Source organism: Trichosurus vulpecula, chromosome 6 (assembly GCF_011100635.1).
Source record: "Trichosurus vulpecula isolate mTriVul1 chromosome 6, mTriVul1.pri, whole genome shotgun sequence".
Lineage (NCBI taxonomy): Eukaryota > Metazoa > Chordata > Mammalia > Diprotodontia > Phalangeridae > Trichosurus > Trichosurus vulpecula.
Genome location: NC_050578.1, coordinates 274,617,832 through 274,644,736, shown reverse-complemented (window position 1 = coordinate 274,644,736; position 26,905 = coordinate 274,617,832). Strand labels below are relative to the sequence as shown.

The window sequence follows — 26,905 nt, the reverse complement described above, 5'->3', positions numbered from 1 at the left end:
CGGGACGCCCCCTGCGCCCCGCCCCGGCCCCGCCCCGATGCCCGCCCGCCCAGCTCCGGCTAGGGCTCGGCTCCGACTTGGGCTCCTCCCCTCGGGGCGGGCGGGCGGCACTGGGCTGCTGCTGCTGCGGGCTCCCGGGCGGGCCGGCCGGCCACCGCCACCGGGGCCATGTCGCTGCTGCGGGACGTGTCGCTGCAGGATCCCCGGGAGCGCTTCGAGCTGCTGCAGCGGGTGGGGGCTGGCACCTACGGGGATGTGTACAAGGTGCGGGCGGGGCGGGATGCACCGGGGGTGGTGGTGGGAGGGAGGGGGGCAGCGGGGGGGGGGGGGCGCTGCGTGCTGCCCACCCCGCCTGCGGCTGGCCCTCAGCCGCCCCCAGCAGCCCGCTGCCGCCTGCCGGGCGGACCCCACCCGGCCCAGCCCCGGAAAGGGGAAAGAGGCCAGGTTCCCCTTCATCTCCATCCCGGGGGAACCCCGCTAGCCTCCGGACTCCTTACAGGCCCGGGACACGGAGACTTCGGAGCTGGCTGCCGTGAAGATCGTCAAACTGGACCCAGGTGAGACACCTTGGCTGCGGGGCTTGGGGGGGCTGCCTCCCTCCGCTCTTCTCCCCCCACCCCCGCCAGCAGAGCTCGGCAGGTGACTCAGGCCTCTCTCCTTCCTTCAGGAGATGACATCAGCTCCCTCCAGCAGGAGCTCACCATCCTCAAAGAGTGTCGGCATCCCAACGTGGTCACTTACTTAGGCAGCTACCTCAGGTGACCACCCCTCCCCTTGGCCTCAGCTGGGTGCCTGCAGCCGGAGGATGCCATCTTGGGACACCCTCTTGGTGTAGCTGAGAGAACATGCCAGCCGTAGAGCTGGGACGCTGGCTAATGCATTACCCTGTCATCCTGGCCGGGTCACTGGCCCTCCCTCAGCCTCTTTCCTTCTCTGTAAAATCAGGAGCTGGGTCTAGATGTCTCAAAGTCCCCTCCTAGGACCCTTCCCCCCTGGGACTGTAAGTCTCTCTCCTTGTCTTCTTCAGAAATGACAGGTTATGGATCTGCATGGAGTTCTGTGGAGGAGGGTCCCTTCAGGAGATCTACCAGGGTGAGGCCCAGGCCCCCTTTCCCCCAGAGCCCTTGTCTCCAGCCCTGAGCTGCTGCTTCAGCCGGTGGAGAATGGGGCATCTTCCCAGGCACAAACTCTAGGTGGGGGGCTGAAGCCCTCCCAAGATCCCCAGGCTCCAGGCTTCTCCTCATCTTCCTCAAGAGGCACTGTGAGGGCATGGACCCTGACCCCATGGGGGGAGCCTTCATGCTGCTCCCAATTATGCTTTGGAGCTCAGGTCTCTTTGCATGTCCCCAGCCTGGTCTGGAGTGTTGAACTGATTTCTCCTTCTTCCCCAACCTTAGCAGGGCTTTTCCCTTTGAGTGGAGAGGGCCCTGGCTTCACTGGCCTGCCTCTACCTCCATCTCTCCTTTTTTCAGCCACTGGACCTCTGGAAGAAAAACAGATTGCCTACGTGTGCCGGGAGGCCCTAAAGGTGGGGGGCCTCCTTCCTCTGCTTTCAACCCCCTGGTAGTTCTTTTCCTGCTTCTACTCTTCCTTTCCTTCTCTGCCTAGGCTGGGCTAGGGAGAGAGCCCAGCTGTTCCCTAGAGGCCCACTCATTGGTCCTTAGGGTGGGGAGGGCCTCTTGGTCCTGGTGGGAGACTGGTGCCAGAGGGGGAGGGCCTGTTCCCCTGTTGCCGGAAGCTGCTCATTTTCCTCTTGCCTCACCCGCTTCCTGTTTGGGGGAGAGTAAGGTGGGAGGAAGCAGCTTGGGGTGGGGGGCCCCTCCCAACCCCCCACTGAGCTCCTGCCCCTGCCCTGCCCCTGGGGGGGTTTGGGGACCCTGGAAGTGGAAGGGAGAAGCTGGCAGCCTGAGGGCTGACCCAAAGGTTTCTCTTGTTCTCAGGGTTTGCATCATCTCCATTCTCAGGGGAAGATTCACAGAGACATCAAGGTGGGGGAGAGAGAGAGAGAGAGAGAGAGAGAGAGAGAGAGAGAGTGTGTGTGTGTGTGTGTGTGTGTGTGTGTGTGTGTGTGTGTGTAGGGGGAGAGACAGACAGAGAGATGGGAGGTTTGGGGACCTGCTGGGGCAGCAGTTTTGTGGGCAGAGTGTTGTGGGAGCTATAGGGCCCCCACAGGATGGAAAGTATGTAAGCATGGGAGGGAGAACTAAGCAAGTAGGGGGGCTCCCTGGGGGAAGGCAAAGATTATAGAAACTGTCACACAAATACTGTCTAGGTGGGGCACATAACTTACCCTCCTCTCTCCCCACAGGGAGCCAACCTTCTCCTCACTCTCCATGGAGACGTCAAACTGGGTCAGTGCCTGGTGGGGGGGAGAGCCCAGGGGTGATTGAGGGGATGAGAACTGGGGTGGGCAGAGCCAGAAGAGATGGGGCTCTGGGAGAATCCTTGAACACCCCCCTCAAACTGCCTCCTAGTCTCTTGGACGGAGGTTGGGTTAGTCAGCTAGCCTGAATCCCTATGGCCTGAATCCATTTGGAAGCCTGGGGATCTGGGAAGCTTTGAGCCCCTCTGAGGGGAGGGGTGGGGTGGGCTCCAGCTGAACCAGAGACAGGGAGCTGAGCCAAGGGGCCAGGTGTATCCTGATTCCAGAGCTGGAGGCAGAGGGGGGAAGTCTGACTGTCTGGGTTGGGGACCTGGCCGCTCATCCCCTGCTCTCTCTAGCTGACTTTGGTGTGTCTGGTGAGCTCACGGCATCAGTGGCCAAGAGGAAGTCCTTCATTGGGACACCGTACTGGTAAGAGCTTCTCCCATGCCCTAGAAGGGGCTCCCCTGGGGGGCTCAGAGAAGGTGACACTGTCTCCCTGCTCCCAGGATGGCCCCCGAAGTGGCCGCTGTGGAGCGGAAAGGGGGTTACAACGAACTCTGTGATGTCTGGGCCATCGGGATCACTGCCATCGAGCTGGCTGAGCTACAGCCTCCACTCTTCCACCTGCACCCCATGAGGTCAGTCAGTGCCTTCACCCCCCACACCTGAGCCCCAGCCCTGAGCCTCTGACCACTGACTCTGCTCTCCCATTCCTCCTGCAGGGCATTAATGCTGATGTCTAAGAGCAGCTTCCAACCTCCCAAGCTGAAGGAGAAGGCCTGCTGGTGAGTAGCATGAGCTCCACTTCTTACCTCCAGACCTTTGCCTGGGCTGCCCCCCATGCCTGGAATGCACTCCCTCCTCAGCTTCTACCTAGTAGAATCTTTACCTTCTTTCAAGGCTCTGCTCTGGTGACTCCTCCCATCAAAGCTTTCCTGATCTCCCCTGTGCCAAGCTGGGTGTGTGTGTGGTAGTGGTCACTGGGGCTGCCCCAGGGACCTTGGCCCAGCTCTGACCCTGTCCTGGCTCTCAGGTCCCAGAATTTCCACCATTTCCTCAAGCTGGCTTTGACCAAAAACCCCAAGAAAAGGCCCCCTGCTGAGAAGCTTCTGCAGGTCAGAGAAACTTTGGGAGAGGAGGAGGAAGGGAGTGCTTTGGAGGGTGAGCCGGGACAGTTAGTGGCATGGGCGGCTGAGGGGAGAAGGGTTTCTGTCACTTGGAAGGGCCCTAGGCTTTTGAGCTGGCAGCTGGGGAGGGTGTGTTGTGTTGGGGTGGCTCAGAACCTCTCTGAAGTTTGATTCCTTCTCCCCCCACCCACCTCCAGCACCCTTTCACAGCCCAGACCCTCTCTCGGACCCTCCTCATGCAGCTCCTGGACAAACTCAACGATCCCCACCTGGGCATCCCTACCCCAGAAGACTGTGACCTGGAGGTGAAAGGAGCCTCAGGCCTTGGGGGGCTGAGGGTAGGGGGCAGCAGGCATCCTGGGGTGGGGTGAGCCTCACCAAACCTTTCTGCTGCAGACCTATGACATATTTCCTGACACGATCCACTCCAGGGGACAGCATAGTCAGGCAGAAAGGACCCCATCGGAGATCCAGTGTGAGTTACAGCAAGTAGTGGAAGGATGAAGAAGCTGGGCTCACCATTTCTGCCTCTGTCTTCTCACCCTTTCTGTCCCCTTGCCCCAGGTTCTCAGTCCCTGCTGGGCTCCCTGCCTTATTGTGCAATCTCATTCTAGTTCACCAGGTCAAGTTTGGTGCTCCCAGGAGAAAGGAGACAGAGCCACTGTGTGAGCCGGTAGGAAGCCATGGAAGGGGAGAATGTGTGCCCAGGGTCTTGGCCCAGCATTTTTATAGGCCTTCAAAATGGGCATGGTGTTATACCAAGCCTGTGGGATGGTTCTTCTCTAGGCCCAGGGCCTTCTGGTGAGAGGCTGCCAAGAGTGCTTGGGGCTGGTTTTCCCTCCCACCCCTGGCTCTGGGTTAAGAGGCCCCAGACTCAAATGCTGCTTCTAACCCTCACCTTGACCTTGACCTTGTCTACCTCCTCCGGCCTGTGGGATGGCTCTCGCACTGGGCCCAATCCTCAGGACTTTGGTACTTTTTTTGTTCTTAATTTTTATTGGTGTGTTTTGTTTTTATGTTAGAAACATTTCCAGGTTACTCCTCCCTCCCCATTCCCAGCTCCTCCAGTGTGCCTGTTTTCCCACAACCCCTCCAGCATTCATCATTTTCCTTTTTTTTTGTCATCTTTGCCAATCTGATGGGGCTGAGGTGGAATCTCACGTTGCTTTAATTTAATTAATGGCAATTAGTTGGCGTAGTAGACAGAATTCTGGACTTGGAGTCAGGAAGTCCTGAGTTCAAATCTAGCCTCAGATCCTTTCTGGCTGTGGGAATTTGGGCAAGTTATTCAACTTCCATTTGTCTCATTTTCCTCAACTCTAAAGTGGGTTTAATGATATAATGAAAGAAAACCTCCCAGGGTTGTTAAGATAATAAAATAATATTTACAAATGCTTTGTAAACCTTAAGCATTTTACATATGTATATATGTATGTATGTATATACGTACGTGTATTATATATATAATCTATATCTAGGTATTAGTTTTATTTTTCTTACTAATTTGCATTTCTCCAGTAGTGGCTTGGAGCATTTTTTCCTTTGGCTATAAATGGCCTAGGCTTCTCCACAGGGTATGGTGGGGAATCCCTGCACAGGTCCAGCAGGGCCCTTGCATTGCCCTTGGGAATTGTCTGTACATTTCCTTAAACTAGTTCTCAGTTGGGGAATGATTCCTATTCTTGGGACTTTGAATCAGTTCCTTATATGTCTTGGAAATGAGGCCTTTATCCCAGAAGCGTGTGATTCTCGGTAATGCCCTTCTCTCTTCACAGTGGGAGGAGGAATGGACGCTGTTAGAGAAGGAGGAGCTGACCGGGTAGGTGAGGACAGTGGCAGGGGTCTGGGGAGGGCCGGGCCGTACAGGGGCTTGGCCTCTGGCTCAGGGGCCCCCTCTCTGTTTCCCTTCTTAGGAGTCTGCTGAAGTCAGTCCAAGAGGCCTTGGAGGAAAGGTGAGCCTGGGACTGGAGGGACAGGGAGTCCCCTGGAAGCTCAGAGCGAGGGTGGCCAGCCCTGGGCAGCGCTCCCTGCTAAAGGCCTCGGGTGGTCAGAAGCCACAGCCTCCTGAGGCTGCCCGCCGCACTTTTGTATACAGCTCTGTCTGCTAGCCACCGTCTTCATCCTCTCTTGAGACTCCTCACCTAAACTCAGCAGACACTGGCCCTGGGGGTGCAAAGACAAAACTTGAAGAATCCCTGCCCTCAAGCAGCTTCCATTCTCCCAGGGCACAGGAGACACCCTGTGTCCCCTGATGAATAAATACAAGGGCATTTGAGAAGGGAGCAGTGACTGCTGAGCTGGGATGGGGAATTGGAGAGAGGAATCCCTCCCTCCTTTGAGAGGGAGCGTGTGAGCAGAGGCCGGAGGAGGCGGGGGCTGCTAAGGGGTGGACGTCCTGCGCCTGGGCCGAGGACCTGTGTGTAGGAGATGAGAGGCTGAATTCGGGGGCAGCTAGTTATCCTGTCTGGCTGGAATGGAGAGAGGGTGAGGGGAGGACAGGTAAAGGGGAACCTAAGGCAGTAGGATCGTTGTTGAGGATCATAAATGCTGGGCCAGAGGAGTCTGTATCTTGTCCTCAAGGTCATTGGGAGACGTCTTAACCCAAGAGTGACAGACGTGTGCCTCAGGGAGATCACCTTGGCAGAACAAGGGAAGGACCAGAGGCTGAGGAGGAGGCCTGAATGAGAGGGTGACTCTGTGAAGGGAGTGAGTGGAGCAGATGGGAGCTGTGCTGGAGAGGAAGAAACTAGGAGATTTGGCAGTGTGCGTCAGAGGGGAGGTTCAAGGCGGACACTGAGGTTGTAAACCTGGGAACCTGAGAAGATAGTGGTGCCTGCCAGAGACATGGCATGGGGGGTGGGGAGGAATGATGAGGGAGAGGACTTTCTGATGCCAGTGGGAAATCCAGAAGCGAATGCCGTGAAGGTAAACTGGGCTTCTGGAGGTGAGGGAGGGGTCTGTGGTTGGGAGTCATCTGTGTAGAGATGATCATTGAGATCTCCTAGGGGGAGTATAGGGAGAGAAGAGAAGAGGGCATGGACATGGCCCTGGTTGGGGGACACACTCCTACTGGGTGACGCTGGTCTAGCCAGAGACAGGCAGTTGGAGAGATGAGTGTTATATAGCCCACTGGGCCAAGGAGGGTGTCGTGTGTGTGTGTGGGGGGGGGGGTATTGGGGGGAAAATTGATGAGTTCAGAAGCAGCTGAGGGAGGATAAGAATTGCAATTTAAAGCCCTCCAGGAGACCATTGATCACCTTGGAGAACAGTCAAGTGGTGAGGGTGGAAACTGGATCACAAAGGCTTGGGAAGGGATGAAGGGAGATGGGAGGCCAGTCCTGTGCATGGCAGAGTCAAGTAAAACCATTTGCTTCAAAAAGATGGTGGAGGCCCAGGCCTGTTGGTAGACCAGGGAAGGAGCTGGTAGATATTGAAGACAAGAAGGACACATTGAGGGGCCAAGCTGGAGAGGAGGGGCAGCCAAGCATGGCTTTGCAGGAGTCAGAAGAGGGATTGATCTTGTCAAGGAGAAGGAGCATCTCTGTTAGAGACTCCTGGAATAAAGGAATAAACAATAAAGGATGAGATTTCTTTTTTAAAAAAAGATTAGTTATTGTTTTCAATGAACAAGCCTTGGGACCATAGATTCTTAAGGTACAGAGTGGGAGAGCCCACTCTTTTCTCTATGAAGTAGGAGGTGAGATTCTCGGCTGGGAGAAGAGACGTTAAAGGTGCCAGGGGGTGTTGAGGAAGAGAAGCTTTGGGAGCCAGGAGTGTGGTGCGAGAAGTAGCACTGAGTGTGCTGCTTTGGGCCCAGTGTGTGCGGGGGGGGGGGGGGGGGTCTGAGAGGAGCCCCCAGGACTGGAGAGGGCAGCCAGGGATGAAGGGGCTTGTGGGGGGGGCAAGAAGATGGAGGGAGTGGAGAAGGAAGAGGTATGTGGTGAGGGCAGTTTGTTAACCATCGAATGACATTTCCTGAGGGTCCTGTGGACGGGTGGCAGAGCAGAGTGGGACCTGAGTGAGGGGGGAAGGGCGGTGCTGGACAGGGATAACAGAGCAGGAAGTGGCCACTGGGCAAGGGAGTTTTTCCTTGGCAAATCTGAATCACAGGTACAAGAGGAAGAGGAAGTTGAAATATGTTAGGCCCAGGCTAGAAAGGTACTGATTGAATAGGGGCCCCACCCTCCCTGGCCAGTGTTCATGAAGGGCTGTGTTCACTTGTTCTCCCTCCAGACACTTGGGGGCAGGAGGGATATTGGGGTGTGTGGTGGGACTGGCAGGTACCGGTTGATCAGACCCCCCAGGGGCCTCCCAGGGGGGTGCCCACAACAGATGTAGAGGGGACATTTGGCTCTTGGTATTGCTTGGTGCCCATGTCCATATGATGCCCACCCTTCCCTCTGGCTGGAATGCCCTCCCTCCTGACCTCCCCTTCTACATGAGTCGCTCCTGATCCCTGGGCCATGAACATTCTCTCTGGAAGTTGCTTGGACTTGCTTCCTTCTAAATGTAGATGATAAGCTCCTTGAGGGCAGGGACTCTATCTCTAGTGTCTCTGAGAGAGTGTGGCCTGTAGGAAGTGCCCATGGAACTAAATGGCATTCAAGTCTGTGGCTCTGGGCCTGGCCAGAGTCCTGCCAGGGAGCAGCCGGGTCTGGGGGACCTTTAGGTATGGAGTGATATTGGTTTTCCTCATAACCTCATGGTGGTCATGAGGAAGGTACTTGGCCAACTCCTGCATGGTCCAAAGAGCTTGTTGTCATCAGCGTTCTCTCCCCTGATAGGAGTCTGACCATGAAGCCGGCTCTGGAGGAACAGGTGGGACTGAGACAGCAGCGGGCCTGGGTTCGGGGGTACTTGGGGGTGTTGGGGAGGGAACATGCCTGGGTGCCCAGAAGGGAGCAGGGCCTAACGAGCTAGGCCCAAAAGCTTAAGGAGCTGGACGCCTGACTCAGGGTACCACTTGGTCTCTTCTTCCCCAGGACCTGGACTCCCCTGAGGATGGAACAGGAACCATCAAGCGGTCACCATTCGGGGGGCCCGGACCCCCAGGACCTTCTGATGTAGACTCTCCTGACTCCCCTCCAGGTAAGGTTTAGGCAGATTTGGGGGTCACTGAGGTTCTAGAAAGCTCCTCTCATGCCCAGGCCCATATGGGGAAACCCAGCGGGGAGAGGGAAGGAGGAGGGGGAGGAATGGATCTAATGTGGGGGAGGGGAAGAGGAGTGGAAGATGACAGCAGGTCCCTGTGCCCTCCAGAGACCCCAGACTTGCTTCTGCCCGGCTCTGAAACCCCGCCATTGCTGTCTACGGAATGGGCCACCATGAAGAGAAAAGAAGACACTGAGGTCAGCAAAGATTCCCGAGACCCGGGGTGGGGATGGGGGGACCCAAGGGGAGGAGGAGTGGGGAGGGATCATGGGGAGAACTGGACGGAACTGGCTTTGAGCCCCCTCCCTTCCCTTCTCAGAGATCCTGCTGTCATGGCCTCCCACCCACCCCCAAAGTTCATGTAAGTGTCTCCCTTATGGCGCCTGCCTGGGTCCTTCCTTCTCCTACCCCCAGCCTCGAACCTACTAGTCTGTGCTCAAATCTGTGCTGTTTTTACAGATGAGGGGACTTAGGCCCCAGTTACGCAGCTGGGAAGGGTCTGGGCTGGGCTGAGAAGGCATGCCCATGGTCTCTCCCTTCTGTCCTTTCTCTTCCCTGTCCTTGATCCTGCCCATTCTCTGCCTCAGATGGGCGCTTGCTTCTCCAAAGTGTTCAATGGCTGCCCGCTTCAGATTCACGCTGCTATAACCTGGATTCACCCTGTTACCCGAGGTAGGACGGTGTCAGCAGCATCACCTGCCGTGGGCCTTCTGTGAGGCCCCCAAGGAGCAGGGGCTGGGGCGGGGGCAGGAAAGAAGCCAGGCCCCTGGACTGTGGGGATGGCCTCGGTGGGGGGGACTTCTTATCTGACCCCCACCCACCCCACCCTCTCCCCACACTGGGGGAGGCAGCTGATTGTCTCTGACCCCATCTTCTGCTATTCCAGACCAGTTCTTGGTGGTGGGGGCCGAGGAGGGGATCTATACCCTCAATCTACACGAATTACACGAAGATACCTTGGAGAAAGTAAGGAGGGGGGGTGCAGAGCTCAACCCTCAGGCAGGCAGAGCAGGACCCTAGTCTGTCCCAGTGGAGGCCCAGCCATATGCAAGGTCCTCGTGTTGGGTGCTGTGGGCACCAGGAACAGACAGGGGTAGCAGAGACAGGACTCAGGGTGATTGGTGGTGGGCAGGAGAGGTCCAGGTGGAGACCGTGGGCTCTGGGTTCATCCCCAGTGGCTAGGGGGCTGCGGGGGTGGGGGGCTCAAGGCCCGGCGGCTGAGTGAGCAGCGTGCCATGTCTCTGTCCTCCAGCTGATTCCCCAGCGCTGCTTCTGGCTGTACTGCGTCAACAATGTTCTTCTCTCCCTGTCAGGTGCAGAGGGGACTGCAGGGCTGGGGCGGGGCTGGGGAGGGGGTCACCACCACTAACGCCAGCATCAGAGGCCCTTTGTTGCAACCTTGAGGGAACTGAGGCACGGGGAGTTGAGGGACTTCCTCAAAGTCACACTGGTACTAAGTGGCAGCTTTCTTTCTGGTTCCCATGCTCGCTAAGCTGCATGACCCTGAGCAAGGGGCTTCACCTCTCTTGGCCTTGGTTTCCCTATCTGTAAAACAGGGCAATGATCCTTGCTTTGAGCTCCTTCACAAGGAAGGTCTCGATCAGCTTCACAGTGAGATAGAAATGTTATCAGAGGTCAGAATGATCCTGATCTCTCCCCTGCCCTCTCCTCACAGGAAAAACCACCCACGTCTGGGCTCATGACCTGCCAGCGCTGTTTGAGCAACGTCGGCAGCAGCAGCAGCGACACGTCCCTCTCTCTATCCCTACCCACCGGCTCACCCAGCGGATCATCCCCAGGTAGAGTCGGGGCAGGGGTAGGGAGGGCCCTTTGGTTCTGGGAGGGAGAGCTGGGAGCAGGGGTGAGAGTGTGAAGGAGAGCAGGGGGCATCCCTCCCCATCCTCTTCCCCTTCCCCAGGCTCTTTTGGCTCTGTCCCTTTGGACCCAGATGGACCCAGGGTGTCTGGCAAGGCCAGCTTAATCAGTCTGAGAGGTCCAGGTGGATTCTGAACCACCTAAGACCAGGTCTGGGTTCACTCCAGAGCTTAGCAGGCACTCGGGAACAGCCCTCCTCTCTTAGAATCTGCTGGGTTGGCAGTGGCCTGGGGTAGGGCTAGCCTAAGCCCTCTGACCCTGGCCCACTCTACAAGCCTCCGATGGGGTAGGAGCAAGGGTGTGGTGGGCCAGGGCCTCCCTTGCCCAGCAGCAGGAGGCCTGGGGTCCCGGGCTAGCTCATGCCAGCCTTCCCTGCAGGCGCTTTGCACTCTCTACGAAGATTGCGGACACCAAAGGCTGTCTCAAGTGCCGTGTGGGTAAGAGCCAGGGGCAGGCCTGAGGTGCCACACCTTAATGCTGACCATCCATCTCCTGCACCTGACTCCCCTCTGTCCTCATCTCTGCTGGCCAGAGTCCTGCTCACGCAACCTGCCAGGCCTCAAGCCCCGCACCCCCGCAACCTCCCAGCCACTGGGGATGGACCTAGGCCCTACATTCCTAGAGCCTGCGTTCTCCACCTGGACCTCTCCTGGGTACCACCTGGGCACTGATTAAGCATCTTCTGTGTGCCAGTCACACGGCTAGGCCTTTGGGACATAGAGGGAGGAGGGGTATAACACAGCCCATCTACTGAGAAGTAAAACTGAGGGACTTTGAGGAAGGAAGAGAATCAGGGAAGGCTTCACAGAAGAGGTGGCACCCGAGCCAAGCCTCAAAAGAAGATAAGGAAAGATGGGGGTGGGGGGGAGGAAGCGACCATTCCAGACATGGCCTGTGCAATTTCATGGAGGTGGGAGATGACAAGTTGAATTCTTGAGTTAGTTAACTAGTAGTCCAGTCGGTCTGGAAGGAGAGTGTGTGAAGGGCAGGGCTCTCCAGTAGGCCAAATATTGCTCATGCCTGTGCCTGGGCTCATGTGTTGGCTAGTTTTGATGAATTGCTTTCCCCCTCCCCTCCTTTTCTCCTCCCCCTCCAAGAGATGGTAGCTGTCAGGGGAGGGATATATTTGAAAAGGAAGGTGATATAAAAAACCAACGATGTCAGTAATTTAAAACAAAAAGGAAACGAGGTTAGAAAGGCGATGGAAAAGGTTTTAGATGCTTTTATCGTCAGTCACTGAAGCTTAGGGGGGCTGCTGTGGGTCAGACCCGTGCCCTGGGCAGATGGCTTTGTTAGCTGGCTGGTGGGTGGATGGAGAGGAGAGCCTGGGAGGCTGGTCAGCACCACTCACGGAGCATAGAAGAGAGGGCCTGAGGGCCATACTGGGATGAGAACTGTCACTGGCCGAGTCAGTGGTCTGAGGAGCTGAGGCGAAGGAGGTCAAAGGCTTCCCTTCTCTTCCTCCCTGCTCCCGGCTGTGGCATAGCACGTGGGACTGGAAGTCAGCAGACCAGAGCTCGAATCTTGCACAGTAGGTGCTTAATACGTGTTTGTGGAATGGAGCTGAGGCCCAGCTGGTGGGCTCTTCCCCTCCACAGTTCGAAATCCCTACACGGGGAGCACCTTCCTGCTGGCCGCCCTGCCCTCCAGCCTGCTGCTCCTGCAGTGGTATGAGCCTCTGAAGAAATTCCTGCTTCTCAAGGTTTGGGAGCCTGAAGGGGGCACAGGGAGGCTGTCAGGGGCTGGGGTGGGCACACAGGATCTCTGAGCCCGCCCATCCCTGGCTGGGAGCAGAGAGAGACCCTCGGGGGCTGGCTGGGGTGGGCACACAGGGTCTCTGAGCCAGCCCATCTCTGGCTCGGGGCAGAGGGAGACCCTCGGGGGTTGGCTGGGGTGGGCACACAGGGTCTCTGAGCCCGCCCATCCTTGGCTGGGGGCAGAGGGAGGCTCTCGGGGGCTGGCTGGGGTGGGCACACAGGATCTCTGAGCCCGCCCATCCTTGGCTGGGGGCAGAGGGAGGCCCTCGGGGGCTGGCTGGGGTGGGCACACAGGGTCTCTGAGCCCGCCCATCCTTGGCCGGGGTGAGGAAGGCTGTTGCCTGTACTTTTCTGGCCTTGCAGAATTTCGCCACCGTCCTGCCCAATCCTTTGGGGCTCCTGGAGCCTCTGATACTGGAAGGGAAGGAGCTGCCTCAGGTGTGCATGGGGGCCACTGGTCCCGGGAGACCTGGTCTCGGCCTCCAGTTCCACATCCTCCCACTAGAAGCGGGTCCCGCCCCTGACTTCCTCATCCCTCCTGGTGAGCAAGGAGCCGTGGCCTCCAGGATGGAGGCAGAGGAGGCTGACTCCCACTGCGGGCTCATGCTAAGGGTCTCTAGAACTGAAGGATGCCCCTTCATTCTACAGATGGGGAAACTGAGGCAGGGGAGCCTCCTAAGACCTCAGGATCTCAGCTCTAGAGTCAGGGGGACCTTAGAGGGCATTCGTTCCTCCTTGTCCCATTGGGGAAACTGAGGGCAGTGACTTGTAGGGTCCTGGAGCCTCTCTAGTCCCCCCCCCAATAGTGACAGAAGCAAGATCTGAACCTGGGTTCTCTGGCGGTTCATTCTGCTGTCCTTGACTGCCCCTGAAAGGGCTTACAAAGCACTTTCCTCAAAAGATCCCAGTGGAGTCAGCGAAGCAAAGATTATCCCCCCATTTTACAGAGATGACAGCTGAGGCTCCAGAAGGGACCGGGGCCTGCCTGAAATCACACAGCAGAAGACCTGGGTTTGAATCCTGCCTCTGCTCCTTGCTCATGAGACCTTGAGAGAATCCCCTCTGGTCTTGGGGCCTCAGCTTCACCATCTCTAAAATGAGGGAGTTGGGCTACATTGCCCCAGGCCCATTCCAGCTCCCGACTGCCCTTAGGGGCCTGTCCCTTACTGCCCCGCCCTGGGCCTCAGTTTCTCCATCTGTAAAACAATGTCAAGGGGGGGGGTGATAACATGGACAGAAGAAGCAGGAGCATTCAGAGGAGATGCTGGGGATCAGGGAAGGAGGCGGGCAGGACCCTGATCACAACCCCCTGCTTCCCCGCCCCCAGAGGGGGCTCCAGGTGCTGCCCAGCAGGTGGTCCAGGTGGACCGAGACACAGTGCTGGTGTGCTTTGAGCGTGAGTGACGTCCTGGGTGGGGTGGGGGGCATGAGGGGGGAGGGGCTGGGGGGGCCTCTGTCCTTGGGGCTCCACCAAGCCCTGCCTGCCTCCTTCCCCACAGGCTGTGTGAGGATAGTCAGCCTTCAGGGGACCCCCACAGGCGCCCTGGCCCCAGAGCTCACCTTTGACTTTCCCATCGAGACTGTGGGTGAGTGGATGCCGGAGGTGGGGGAGCCGAGAGGGGGCAGAGTGTGCGTGTAGTGTGTGAGTGCATGGGTGTGTACGTGCTTGCACATGTGAAGCAGTGTGTGCAGGGGTGTGTGGTTGTATGTGCACTCACTCACATCTGGATGCTGCCACTTCACGATCCTGGGGATGTCCCTCCCAGGCAGGGCAAGCCGCTCCTCTAGGTACCCATGCACCCCCAGGCCCTGGTCCAGAGCCCAGCCTTTGGGGCTTCTCAGTGCTGCTGACGTCCGGGGACCAAGTCCCTCTGCACCCCCCGCCTCCGCTCCCGGGCTGGCCCCCTGCTTTCCATCCCGTCCTTCCCAGAGATGCCCAAAGCGATGCCCATCAGGACGGCCTAGGTGCCCGAGGCCTCCGCTGCTCCCCAGTGGTGCGGCAGTGACAGATGAGGTGGGAAGGAGGTTCCCTGGTCACAGGGACAGGCTGTTCTGGAGGGAGAGTGGAGGCAGAAATCCAGCCTCAGACTCTTTAGCCATGTCACTGGACCTGTCTGCCTCTGTTTCCTCCTCCATAAAATGGGGCCAAGACTAGCACCTGCCCCTCTGGGTGGATCCCCCACAAAGCGCTCGGTGGACCTGGGAGTGCCGGAGAGCCCCCAGCTGTTACCACCGCAGGCACTTATGGAGGCCTGGCAAGGCTCTGCTTGTCTCGGCCTGGCTAGTAGCCTTCTTCTTCCAATGCCCGGGCTGGATGCTGCCCCTTCCAGGAAGCCGTCCCTGTTCTACCAGCAGCCGAAAGGCATTCCTTGTCCCTCGTCACGCCATCACAGGAGCATTGGAGCTGAGGCCTGGAAAGGTCACCCACAGGACCCTAGATCAGAGGCCCTCAAGCCCAGTCCCCTCCCCATTTTACAGATGAAGAAAATGAGGCAAACAGGTTAACTGCCAGGATCACACAGCTAGTAAGCATCTGAAGCTGGATTTGAACTCTGCTCTTCCTGCCTCCAGGCCAGGCTCTCTTCGGCACCCCCTTGAGGCCTCTCTCCCAGTACTCCCCCTTGGTAGACTGAACTCCCTCCTCAATCATCTTCCTCACCTGGCTCGTGGCAGGGAGATGCCTTATACATGTTGACTGGCTGCTTGATGGGCAGGCGGGTGCACTGATGTGATCTGGACAGTTCTGTCAGGATGGAAAATGTGGAAACCTCGCCTGGGAGGCCACTGGCCAGACCAGCTGTGCCTATGTGGCTTTGGGCAGGTCATTTAGCCTCCTGGAGCCTCAGTTTCCCTGGTTGGACTAGGTGGCTTCCAAGGTGGCATCTGTGAAGAGGGGGTGGGAGCAGAGAGGACGGGGTAGCTCTGGCCCCCAAGGGCCTTGCTGACTCTCCCCCTTGGCTTTAGTCTGTCTGCAGGACAGTGTGTTGGCTTTCTGGCAGCATGGCATGCAGGGGCGGAGCCTGGAGACAAATGAGGTGAGGCCTGGCCTCGGTGGGGGGGGGGGCTCCCCCAGCAGGGCCAGAATACCTCCTGCTTGTTGTGACACCCGTCTTCTCCCCCAGCTGACTCAGGAGATCACTGATGAGACAAGGATATTCCAAGTGCTCGGGGCCCATCGGTAAGAGTGGGAGCCTGTGGGGGGGGGCAGGGTGATAGGGATGGGCAGAAGTTGGCTGAATGCCAACGGAGAAGTTGTCGGGGAGCTAGGAGGGTTCCTGATTGAGAGTGAGCTGGGGTTTGAAGACTGGACCAATGAGGTCACTCCGGAAAGTTCAGGCAGACAAGGGAAACCTGGGGGCTTCTGGCTGGCTGTGCTTCTCTGCAGCCATCTCCACAGCCCGACACCCCCAGCCTCGAGGAAAGCAAGGTGGAGTTCCCCAGGAAATAGGGTAACTGAGGAGCAGAGGGCCATCTTGTTACCTCACGTTGCTGGGTTATTTCTGAAGGGGTCTATTCCCTGTGGAAACCAGAGAAAGAGGGAGCAGATGCTGGTTATGGTGGAAGAGGTAGAAGTGGCTGGTGGAGATGAAAAGTGGGTCCAGCAGGTGTGTCAGCCCAGGAGTCAAAGTGCTTGCTGGTCAGGAATGTCTAAGAGGCCTCAGGACAGGTAGTCTGGAGCCTGGGGGTGTTTAGAAGGAGTGCTGGCCGTCCTTGGGACCATCCTCCAGCTGGCCAGGATCCCTGAGGCCAGGTCTGGGGCCTTTATGGCTTGAGGGACTCTGGCTTTCATCCTGTCTGCTTTGAACTGGCCATTGTCTCCTCCCACCAGAGACATCATCCTGCAGAGCACCCCCACGGACAACCCCGGGGCTCACAGCAACCTGTATATCCTCACTGGCCATCAGAGCAGCTACTGAACCCTGCCAGCCTCACCGCCATGCCCACGCCACGGGGCCCACTCTGGGAGATGCCCCATCTGCAGAGCCTGGGGTCGTGGGCCTTTCCGTTTAGCTGAGGGGGCTCTGACGTTCCTGAGATGTGTTCCAGTGCGTTTGTTGGGGGCAGGGAGGGGAGCTGGGGAATCTCCCCTATATGTACACCTCTGCAATAACTGGACTAGACCAAGCTGCTGTGACTTTGTCCTGTACCCGCTGTGTGCCCCCACAACATTCCCAGCTGCCCCTCCAGGAACTCCTTCCCCACAGGGGGGCTGTAGGCTTTCTCTTGGACGGATTTGGGTGTTGGCCACTATAAGTACTAAAGAAATGGTCATGGCCCCCTGGGCAGGTGGTGGAAGCCTTCTCTTCTTGCCCTGGGCTTCTGCCCCTGTTCATGGCCCAGGGGAACATAGTATTTAACAGAGAATTATATTGGTATTAAAGTCCACTGGTTTTCCTCCTTTGGGTCCTGTGGTTATTTGGGCAGTGTGCAGACCCGGAGCATTTTTGCTGCAGCCCCTCATTGGAGACACCGTGTTTGATTTTCATGACATTCACATGGCCCGTAATGCCAGGTGCTGCTCAGGCATACTTCCAGGGCTGCCACGCTTCTACTCTGGAATTCCAGAGGCTGCCCTCCGAACAGTGGCAGGGCTCAGGCCTAAGTTAGCTGGGGTGGGCTAGATGGCCTGGGGCCCAGCAGGAGGGAGGACTGCTTGGCTGGAGTGGAAGGAGAGAAGCCCCATGGGAAGAGTAGATTCTGTAATGTTAAACACCTTGTGAGCATCTGTTAGGAAGGAGCCTGGCCAAAGTGACCAGGCCTTTGTCCAGGTGCAGCTGCATGTAGGGGGCAACGACAGCTTCAGAGTCGTCAGTAGCGTAGAAACAATAGAGTTTGGCCCTAGGAGTCATGAGTTAAAATGGGAAGCTATCTTTGGGCCCCTTGGCGAGCCCCCACCGGTCCACTTGCCTTTCTCCTGGATTGTCTCCAGTGGGGTTTGCACCCATCCTGGGTGTAACGAGTCCTCATTTCAGTTCTGACCCACACAGAGTAATGGAGTCAGCGGCCCATGGGAAGCCTGAAGATAGAGGATTGTGACAATGTTGCTTGCAGCTACTGTGGGTGTGTTAGGCCAACAACACCAGTGCACAGAAAGGCTGCCAGCACAGGTTCTTTGATCTGCTTTTCTAAGGAAAGCAACTTTAAGGGGTTAACAGTCTCACTTTAATCAAACATACATATAAAATTCACTTAGTTCAGGGGGAAAAGCCAGCACCCTGAACTTCGGGGCAAATACAAACAGAAATTACAAACAGACAATATAAACAGATCGACATTTCTGTCTAAGCAAATCATAATATACAGTTACCAGAGAAGCGCCAACATCCGGGTGTTTGCCAAAGGTGGGGGGCTCTTAACAACGGCTGCCCAGAGTCTCCACGCCAACACTCTTCCGATGAGTGAGAGCCCCAAATAAAACGCTAACCTCTGAGTTTATATGCCCTGTTCAGGGTGACGCTTCTTCAGGCATCACAACCATGCAACTCAAACCTATGTGAACTAGGCTTTCTTGTTTCTTTTTTTCCTTTTTTTTTTGAGGGGGGAAGGTGGGGCAATTGGGGTTAAGTGACTTGCCCAAGGTCACACAGCTAGTAAGTGTGTCAAGCGTCTGAGGCTGCATTTGAACTCAGGTCCTCCTGAGCACCTCAGGCCCATGCTCTACTCACAGCTCCACCTAGCTGTCCCTGGCTTTCTCTTTTCTTAAGCAGGTTAGTAAAGACACAAAGGCACTTGATTATTTCAGTGCTCCAAAAAGGAAAACAGTAAAAAAGTCGCACCTTAATTACCAATACAAGGATGAAATGGGGAAAACTTAAGAGGGGTCTGAAGCCCTGTCACTTACCACGGGCAAATCCCTCCACTTTTCCCATCTGTGAAATGGAGAGGATGGTGCCTGCCTTTGAGGCCATGAGGCTATTTGAGCACTTTGAAAATTACAAAACCAATTCCCATACATGTGGCAATTGATTCATATTGATTATATATTGATTTTAAATATATGCGCATATATATATACATATACATATACATATATATATATATATATATATAATCTTATTGGAATTCTAGAATAAATAACTGGGCCAAGGGCTGGGTGGTGGAGGAAAAGCCCATGAGCAGGAGGCAGGAGGCTTAAATCCCAGTCTGATGTTGACTCCCTCTGTGATCCTCCTGGGCAAGCTGCCTTGCCTTTCTCTACCTCAGTTTCCTCATCTATAAAAGGAGAGGGTTTGGACTCAGATGACCTTGAATCCTTTTCAATTCTAATTCTTGTGACTTTATGATCTTAAAGACTGAAAAGGCTTAGAAGGTGGAAAAACCAAGGCCCGTATGAGCACTGAGCAAAGCCCAAAAACTTATCCAAGGGTGGGGCGGGAAGACCATCTTTCACAAAGATGAAAGTGGCGTCTATATTGGTCTTTTTTCTGGTTCCTTTGATTAAAACAACAACAACAACAACCGTAGAAAGTGTATTCATGAGGTCAGGACTATGTAGAGACCCAACACAGCACAGGCAAATTAGAGATGAGGCAGAACAAAGATGGTGGCCCAGAAAACACCTTGCTCCAAGGGGGCTCCAAAGCCGATGATAGCATGACTTCACTACCAACAGCCAGAAATCTCGAGTGGAGTGTGTTCATACAGTGGTGACAGCAGTAGAAAGGCTAGCTCTGAGCGGCAGCGAGAAGAGAGACTACAAGGGCAGTCTTTGCCTTGATGTTTGAGGCACACCTGGCTCCAATAAGACTTTGCACATAGTAGGTGCTTGATAAATATTTGCTGGATTGGTTTGGAGAGAGTGGAAGGCTATGTCAGCTGTTGCTTCAGACCTAATTAATAAACACCAGGCCACTCAGTCTTAGGAAGTGGGAGTCGGCGTTGCCACATAAGTCAACATTTATTGAGCACCAACTGTGTGCTGAAACAGCCGCCACTAACTTCCTTCCATGAGAAGCCACACTTGTCCTGAGAAGCAGTTTTGGTCTTCTTTGTTCTTCCCCATCCCTTATATGGTCCCTGTCTATAGTTTTGGATTATACAGATCAGTACGGATTAGTGTGGATAGTTGCAGGTTGTTTCTCTATTGCTATAATTCATTTATGATATGACCTTTTATACATACCATGGTTCCATCTGGAGCTTGTCTAGTAGATGGCGCAAATGCTGGTCTCTCATTTCTGCCAGACTACTTCCAGTTTTACCAACATGTTTTGTCCAGTGGTAAGTCCTTATTCTAGATGTTGGGATTTGGGGGACTTATCAAACACTCTACTGTGTTCATTTGTGCCCTGAGAGGCAGTGTGCTACCTCGGAGAGAAAGAAGTTAACTGGGTTCTCACCCCACCCTGGGCACTCACCAATGGTGTGAGCACTGAGGAGATCTCTGATCCTTAGGTCCCTCATCCTTAAAATGGTGGTTGTGACGACCAGATGCAATAATGTAGGCAAAGTGCTTTAGAAACACTCAAGCCCTGAAGCAATGTCAGCCTACGGAGGTACAGATGGGAAGGGCCTTGAAGGCCATCTAGTCTAACCCTTTCACTTTACTGAAGAGGAAGATCAAGTCTGGCGGGTGAGAGGGAGAGGGTGGCAGCCAAGAGCCTCCAAATCCCATGCTGTTTATACCACAGCAGGCTGACTTTTATGACTCTTGTCTTCACTGAGCCTTATTTGCCTGGGAACTACGGGCGAGTCAGACCCCCCACTGTCCTGGGCAAGCTGGTGGACTCTCCATTAGATGGGAGCATTACTGAATGCTTTTTGTAGAGACGAGTAACACTCGTGTGACTAAGTAATGAGAATTTTCCTAGCCATGTGGCCAAGGGGAAACCAGGGGATGGGATTTGACTTTTCATACAGTCCTTGGCAAGATTTTTTACCAAAGACTAAAAATATTTGAGTCACTGTGGGATTAGGGGGTGATTTGTCATGGATAGGAAGCTCTCTCTCTCAGATAGGAAACAGAAGAGGGAGAAATAGGCCCTTCTATGAATGGGGAATTATAAACAGTGGTGTCCCTGGGGGATTTGTGCTAGCGTAGACCTCATTAAACCTTCTGATAAATGACTGGGAAGTTAAGTGCACACCATGAAGTGTTCAAGCCTGTAGGATCCAACAAACGTCAATCAAGTGACTGCTACAAGGCCTGGCATTTGGAATACAAAGAAGAATGACACTGTCTGTGCCCTCAAGTAGCTTCCATTCTATAAATATCAGCCCCCCCCCCCCCCCCCCCGCCCCATGGTCCCTTCTGGCTCTATGATCTTCGTGAGGAGGCAACAAGGGGCAGAAGAGCTCCAGTGTAGACAAGACAGACTGGTTAACATACTCTGCCACTGACCAGCCAGACCGCCCCTAGAAGATGGTGGGGCTCTAAGCTCACCCATGGTCGGAAGCCACACAAACTGAAACATGCGGGCACTGAGGGAGGTTTGGGAAAAGCACAAGGAAAAACTGCTTCAGACTTATGGCTGAAGGATCCTTGGGGTTGTGGGGGTGGGTGGGCACCCCTTCTGTCCTTGCTAACGAGGGCCTCTCTCCCATGCAGCAGATGGCCTTTCTGAGGGCCTTCCACCAGCCCACCTCCCTGACCTGGCTGGCCTGCATGCTGGATTGTCGTTCGGTCGTGTCTAACTCTGTGACCCCTCTTGGGGTTGTGGGGGTGGGTGGGCACCACTTCTGTCCTTGCTAACGAGGGCCCCTCTCCTGCGCAGCAGATGGCCTTCTGAGGGGCCTTCCACCAGCCTACCTCCCTGACCTGGCTGGCCTGCATGCTGGATTGTTGTTCGGTCGTGCCTAACTCTGTGGCCCCTCTTGGGGCTTTCTTGGCAAAGACAGTAGAGTGGTTTGCTATTTCCTTCTCCTGCTTATTTGACAGATGAGGAAACTGAGGCAAACAGGGCTAAGCGACTTGCCCAGGGTCAAACAGCTGGGAAGTGTCTGAGGCCAGATTGGAACTGGGGAAGATGAATCCTCCTGACTTCAGGCCTGGCTCTCTATCCACTGTGCCACCTGGCTACCCTGAGATACCAGGCATCCACAGGAAACCCAAGATTAGGAGAGCCTACCCAAGCTGGCCCTTGCTGAGATGGCCTTTGAGACTCTACAGAAGGACAAATTACTCCAAGGAGGTAGTATAGTCAAGAAGCATTTATTGAACACGTGCTGTGTGTCAGGCACTGTTCTTAATGCTGGGGATACAGAGAAAGGCTAGAAGAATGGTATGGTCTCAAGCTTTCCCTTTGAAGGGGATGAGTCATACTAAGAAACTGGGTTATAGTCCTTTCTCTGTCATAGGTTAGCCACCATGTCAGTCAACTCCCAAGACATTTATCTGCGAAATGGGGGCAGCAACCAAACAGGGCTGGTGTGACAATGATGGCTCACAGGATCCTAGATCTAGAAGGGACCTCAGTGACAGTCTTTTCCAGCCCCTCATGTCACAGATGAGGAGGCAAGGTCCTTGGAGTCGTGACTTGTCTGAGGTCACCCAGATGTTAACTATCACAGGCAGGCATTGAACCCAGATCTTTTACCACTAAAGCCACTGGTTTTTCCGTTGTATCACACTAATTTTGAAATACTGTCAGTCTGAATATAGGTGAACTACAATTTATGCACCTGTTGTCAACACCTGTCATTTTCACTTTTGGAGTATCACTTGGATTGGTTGTGTTTGTCCTTCCTTCTCGAAGAGGACCGAGATATCAGGAAAATGGTGACATGACTCGCAATTGACTTTGATTTGAGTGAGAGAGGGCTGTGCAAGGTCACCAGCCTCACTTTCTCCTCCAGAGCCATTTGGGTCCAGTAGCCTGATGTTCACCAGGATGACTGGAGATGGCCCAAGATGCACTGGGAGACCCTGGCCCTTTCAGGCTAAGGCCTTTTCAGGTTCTCACTTTGAGTGAGGTAACACCCCTTCAGTAGATAGGCCTCTTCCTCTCCTCTGACACTCTGCTGCAGGCCCTCATCACCTCACCCCTGGACTACAGCAATAGCTGCTGGGGAGGGCAGTCTACCTGCCTCTAGTCTCTCCCCACTCCAGTCCATCCTCCAACCACTGATGTTCATCAAAGGATTTTCCTAAAGCACAGGTCCAACCATGTCACCCCCTTACCATGTTGCTCCAGTGGCTCCTTATTCCCTGAAATACCAAATACTCTGTATGGTATTCCTACCTTCCTGCCCACCACATGCAGGTAGAGGAGTTAGCTTTGGTTAAGGGGCAGGGCCGCCTCTTCATGTGAGCTGGGGTGGGGGGAGAGACAGCAGCAGAAGGCATATGAGTGATATAAGGAGGAGGGGAGAAGAGAGCGGGCTTGGAAAATGGCCTTGGTTTTTTTCTGTAAAATATGAGGCAAGATTCTCAGCTAAAAAAAAAAATAGGAGGATGGGAATGTTTGAGAAAAGATGACAAATCTGGAGTGGGAGAGTGAGTTGATGAGGGAGGCATAGTAGGATTGCCGATGAGCAGTGAGGGCCTAGTGGAGGTTGTGTGGCATAAATGTGCAGTGGACCCAGTTGGAATGGCTGCATGATTTTCACCCCCTTCACTCAGCAGAGTCTGTAAACTGCTTTGCAAATCTTAAAGCACAATATATAAATGTGAGCCACTGTCACCTTGCTAGAAAGTCTTTTTTTGCCGGGGGGGGGGGGGGGGTGGGGTGCGTCAAGCTCTGGAGCTGAAAGGGGCCCAAGAAGCTATCTAGACCGCCCTTCCCCCATCTCACACACCAGAAAAAGGAGGCCCAGAGACATTAAGTGACTTCACCAAGGTTACTCAGCTAGTAAGTGATCCCAGTTCTCCAAGTCTAAATTTGCTATTTCCCCCACTGTACCAGACTGCTTTTCTAAAGAATGAGAGGACCTTCTGAGGACCAGCCATGTTAGGTCTAGAGAGACTCACTCTCACCACAAGGCTGCCCATGACAACTCAGGAAACAAGAAAAAGGCAAAGGGTTCTTTGTTCCTGGACACCCCCTTTACTTCTTGGGTGGTGTAGTATTAAGGGGGAAGGGGTGCAGAGGAGCTGCCAAGAATAGGATTTGGAAATGTGAGCTTAGCTGTAGATGCTCGGAATGTGACATCTCCCAATTAGCAACTGATGAGCAAAAATGCCTCTGGAAGACATGAAGAGGTGATGGGCCATCCCTCATCAAGTTTCGCTGATTCTGAAACAATCACAGAATCCAAGAGGTGGAAGAGGAGTCAGCGGCTATCTGGTCTCATCTCTAATCTGAATTTGGGTGAAAGGGATCCTCACTATAACATAACCAACAAGTGCTTGTCTAAGCCTTGCTTGAAGACCTCCGGGAAGAAGAGCCTACCACCTCCAGAGGCAGTCCAGCCTCCTTTTGGATGGCTCTAATGGGTAGGAACGGTTTTCTCACCGGGGTCTAAATTGCTCTCCATAAAAGGGGCAGAGTAAAAAGAGAGAGATAATAGAATTAATGGGGGAAATAGGATGGAGGGAATTACAGTTAGCAATTGTAACAGTGAAAAAAATTTTGAAGAAAGTTTCTCCAATAAAGGCCCCATTTCTCAAATATATAGAGAATGGAGTCAAATTTCTAAAAGTAAGAGCCTTTCCTCAATTGAGAAATGACTGAAAGTTATGGTCAGTTTTCAGATGAAGTCATCAAAGCTATCTATAGCTACATGAAAAATGCTCCAAATCACTATTTAATTAATTTTTAGTTTTCAGCATTCACTTTTATAAGATTTTGAGTTCTAAAATTTTTGCCCTATCTCCCCTCCCCCTTCCCCAAGACAGCATGTAATCTAAATCACTTTTGATTGGAGAAATGCAAAAGAAAAATTCTTAGGTATTACTTCACACCTATTAGATTAGTTAATAGGACGGAAAAGAAAAATGACAAACGTTACAGGGGATATAGGAAAATTGAGACACTAATACATGCTTAGTGGAATTGTGAACTGATTCAAGTATTATGTAGAACAATTTGAAATTATGCCCAAAGGGCTATAAAACCATGCACACACCCTTTGACTCCACAATGCCACTACTAGGTCTGTATCTCAAAAGAGATAAAAAAACAAAAAGGAAAGGGACCTATATGTACAAAAATACTTATAGCAGCTCTTTTTCGGTGGCAAAGAATTGGAAATTGGGGAAATTCCCCATCAATTGGGGGAATGGCTGAACAGGTTGTGGTACATGGTTGTGATGAAATACTATTGTGCTGTAAGAAATGATGAGCAGGGTGCTCTCAGAAAAACCTGGAAAGGCTTGAATGAACTGATGCAAAGTGGAATGAGCAGAGCCAGGAGAACATTGTACACAGTAGCAGTAACACTGTAAGATGATTAGCTGTGAATGACTTCGTTATTCTCAACAACACAATGATCCAAGACAACGCCGAAGGACTTTAGATGAAAAAGGCTATCCATCCGCACAGAAAGCATACTTAAAAAAAATTCTTTTTTGGGTGGGGGGGGGTTGGTCTATGTTTTCTTTTACAACATGATTAATATGGAAATCTATTTTGCATGACTACATATCTCTATCAAATTGCTTGCCTTCTCAAGAGGGAGAGAATTTGAAACTCAAAAATTTAAAAATGAATGTTAAAAACTGTTTTTACATGCAACTGGAGAAAAATAAAATACTAAATAATTAAAAAATAAATTTGCCTCCAGGCAACTCTGGTTCTGTCCATGGGTCCAAGTCACACAGCCTCCCTGTTCCCTATGACAGACCTTCCAATCCCTGCAGATGGCCATCCTGAGTATTCTTTGGGTGAAATAGCTCCGAGTATATAAACTGATCTCCTGAAGCAGGGGTGGGAAATGACCCAAGTAGGGGTGAGTTATAGGGCTCAATTCATCTGCAAAGGACTAGTTTCTAGAGATGAGGGATTGTACATGCCAGCCTCTATGGTGTTAATGTGATTAATGATCTTCCCCACCCATAAATCCCATTAATAGGTTTCAGGTGGAGCTAGCTAAGGGAAGCTTGATTAGGGGAGGCTTGTTTGTAGGAAGGCTTATACCCTTTTGAAAATCAGGTCCCAAGAGGTGTGAAGCCCTCAGGCTCTGAAAAGGGTATATATATATATACTCTGAGGGTATCTGTTAAGCTAGATCTCTCAGGACTTCAGGAAGAGAGGATGAAGGCAAGGAGACAACTAGGGTTTGTGAGTGAGTGTTTATGGGAAGGCACCAAGAGAGGGGAAGGTTACGGGAAGGCTCGGCTCCCTGCTGTCATACTGTTTTAATTTCCTTGCTGTTATACTGAAGCGGACTTGCTGGTTTTGGGATTCCATAGCTGCTATGTTGAATTGGAGTTATTGGTTTTGGGATTTGATCCTCCGGTGTCTGAATAAATGTTTTACTTCTGACTTCTATATGGAGAGTCTCATATTCTGCAATACAGAACTATATAGGCATATGTATGGTCGCCATCAATATTGTGACACTTGCCTAACCGATACTGCCTCTAAGACCCCTCTGGTCCTACGCGCCCCCCCCCCATCCTCCTCCTCCAATCTTCCCCAAACAAACTGCCCATCGAGCCTCCCCTTCTCTGTATGATCCAATACTGCTGTGGAGCCCTCCAAATGCCCCAGAACTTACAGTCCAGCCAAAGAGATAAGGACTCACAAGTGCTGAACCTAATTAAACTGGCAGATAATTATCAAAGAAGCCAGATGGGGCAGAATGAAAAAAAAATGTAGGATTTGGAACGAGGAAGAATTAATAATCACACAAGCAGACGTTCTTAACCTGGGGTTTGGGAACTTGTATTTATATATATTTTGGCAACTGTCATTGTTCGGTTGTGTCTGGCTCTTGGTGACCCCATTTGGGGTTTTCTTGGCAGAGATACTGGAGTGTTTTGCCATTTCCTTCTCCAGCTCATTTTATAGATGAGGGAACTGAGGAAAACGGGGTGAAGTGACCTGTCCAGGGTCACATGGCTGGTTAAGTGTCTGAGACAGGATTTGAACTCAGGTCTTCCTGAGTCCATAGGTTTCACCAGACCAGAAGACCAAAGGTGTCCAAACCCCAAAGAAGATTAAGAACTCCTGATTTACTTATGCAGCTTACATTTATGAGCCTAGCATTGTGCTGAGCCCCAACAGAACAAAGGCCAGACAATTCATGCCCTCAAGCTGTTTGCATTCCAGTAAGGTGAGATTCCTCACTGGAGAGAGTTGCCCTGGAAAGCAGAGGGGCTGCTGAGGGATGCCTCTGGGCAATGTTGATTGGGAAGTGTTTCCAAAGAGGAGGTGGAAAGCAGGTGTGTGTGGGTGGGTGTGGGCAGGAAGGTGGACATTCTGGGAGGTGAAGAACACAAGGCTCTGGGGCCAGAGTTGGGGTGCTGGGTTTGAGGAGGGGGCTGAAGCAGGAAGATGGAAGCCCTGGTTCCATTATTTAGGAAGAAATTATTCAATCCTCTGAGCCTTGTCCAGATACCAGCCCTGGAGGTTAAGGCTGCTCGCGGAGGCTGCCATGCCTGCTGTAGGGCCTTGGACTGGGCCTTTGGACCAACTAGACAGTGAGGGGAAAGGTTAGTGAGAGGCTGGACGATGCTTACTTCTTTAAAATAATTTATTGCAACTGCCTTATAAGCAACATTCCACACTTGTAGTCCCCAGCCTCAC

At 53.5% G+C, this 26,905-nt stretch overlaps 1 protein-coding gene across 1 annotated transcript; it reads left to right on the top strand.

Annotated features, from left to right (window-relative positions):
* The first annotated feature begins 83 nt into the window (after positions 1–83).
* On the top strand, positions 84–16,673 carry MAP4K2 (mitogen-activated protein kinase kinase kinase kinase 2). The gene is made up of 32 exons (XM_036764584.1): positions 84–264; positions 500–557; positions 668–758; positions 1,028–1,092; positions 1,473–1,528; positions 1,941–1,988; positions 2,309–2,351; positions 2,722–2,794; positions 2,872–3,003; positions 3,088–3,150; positions 3,399–3,480; positions 3,690–3,797; positions 3,889–3,967; positions 4,107–4,165; positions 5,268–5,311; positions 5,406–5,444; positions 8,277–8,310; positions 8,475–8,580; positions 8,752–8,840; positions 8,963–9,004; positions 9,231–9,315; positions 9,530–9,609; positions 9,896–9,956; positions 10,319–10,442; positions 10,897–10,955; positions 12,117–12,220; positions 12,639–12,816; positions 13,603–13,671; positions 13,775–13,861; positions 15,240–15,310; positions 15,398–15,453; positions 16,105–16,673. Exons 1-32 carry the CDS (start codon positions 169–171, stop codon positions 16,190–16,192), a joined length of 2,469 nt encoding a protein of 822 aa, XP_036620479.1. The 5' UTR covers positions 84–168; the 3' UTR covers positions 16,193–16,673.
* Positions 16,674–26,905: the final 10,232 nt, after the last annotated feature.

Coding starts and splice junctions, on each gene's coding strand:
- MAP4K2 (XM_036764584.1), top strand. CDS start 169: ATGTCGCTGCTGCGGGACGTGTCGCTGCAGGATCCCCGGGAGCGCTTC. Junction 265..499: donor CCTACGGGGATGTGTACAAG/GTGCGGGCGGGG, acceptor GACTCCTTACAG/GCCCGGGACACGGAGACTTC. Junction 9,610..9,895: donor ACGAAGATACCTTGGAGAAA/GTAAGGAGGGGG, acceptor TCTGTCCTCCAG/CTGATTCCCCAGCGCTGCTT.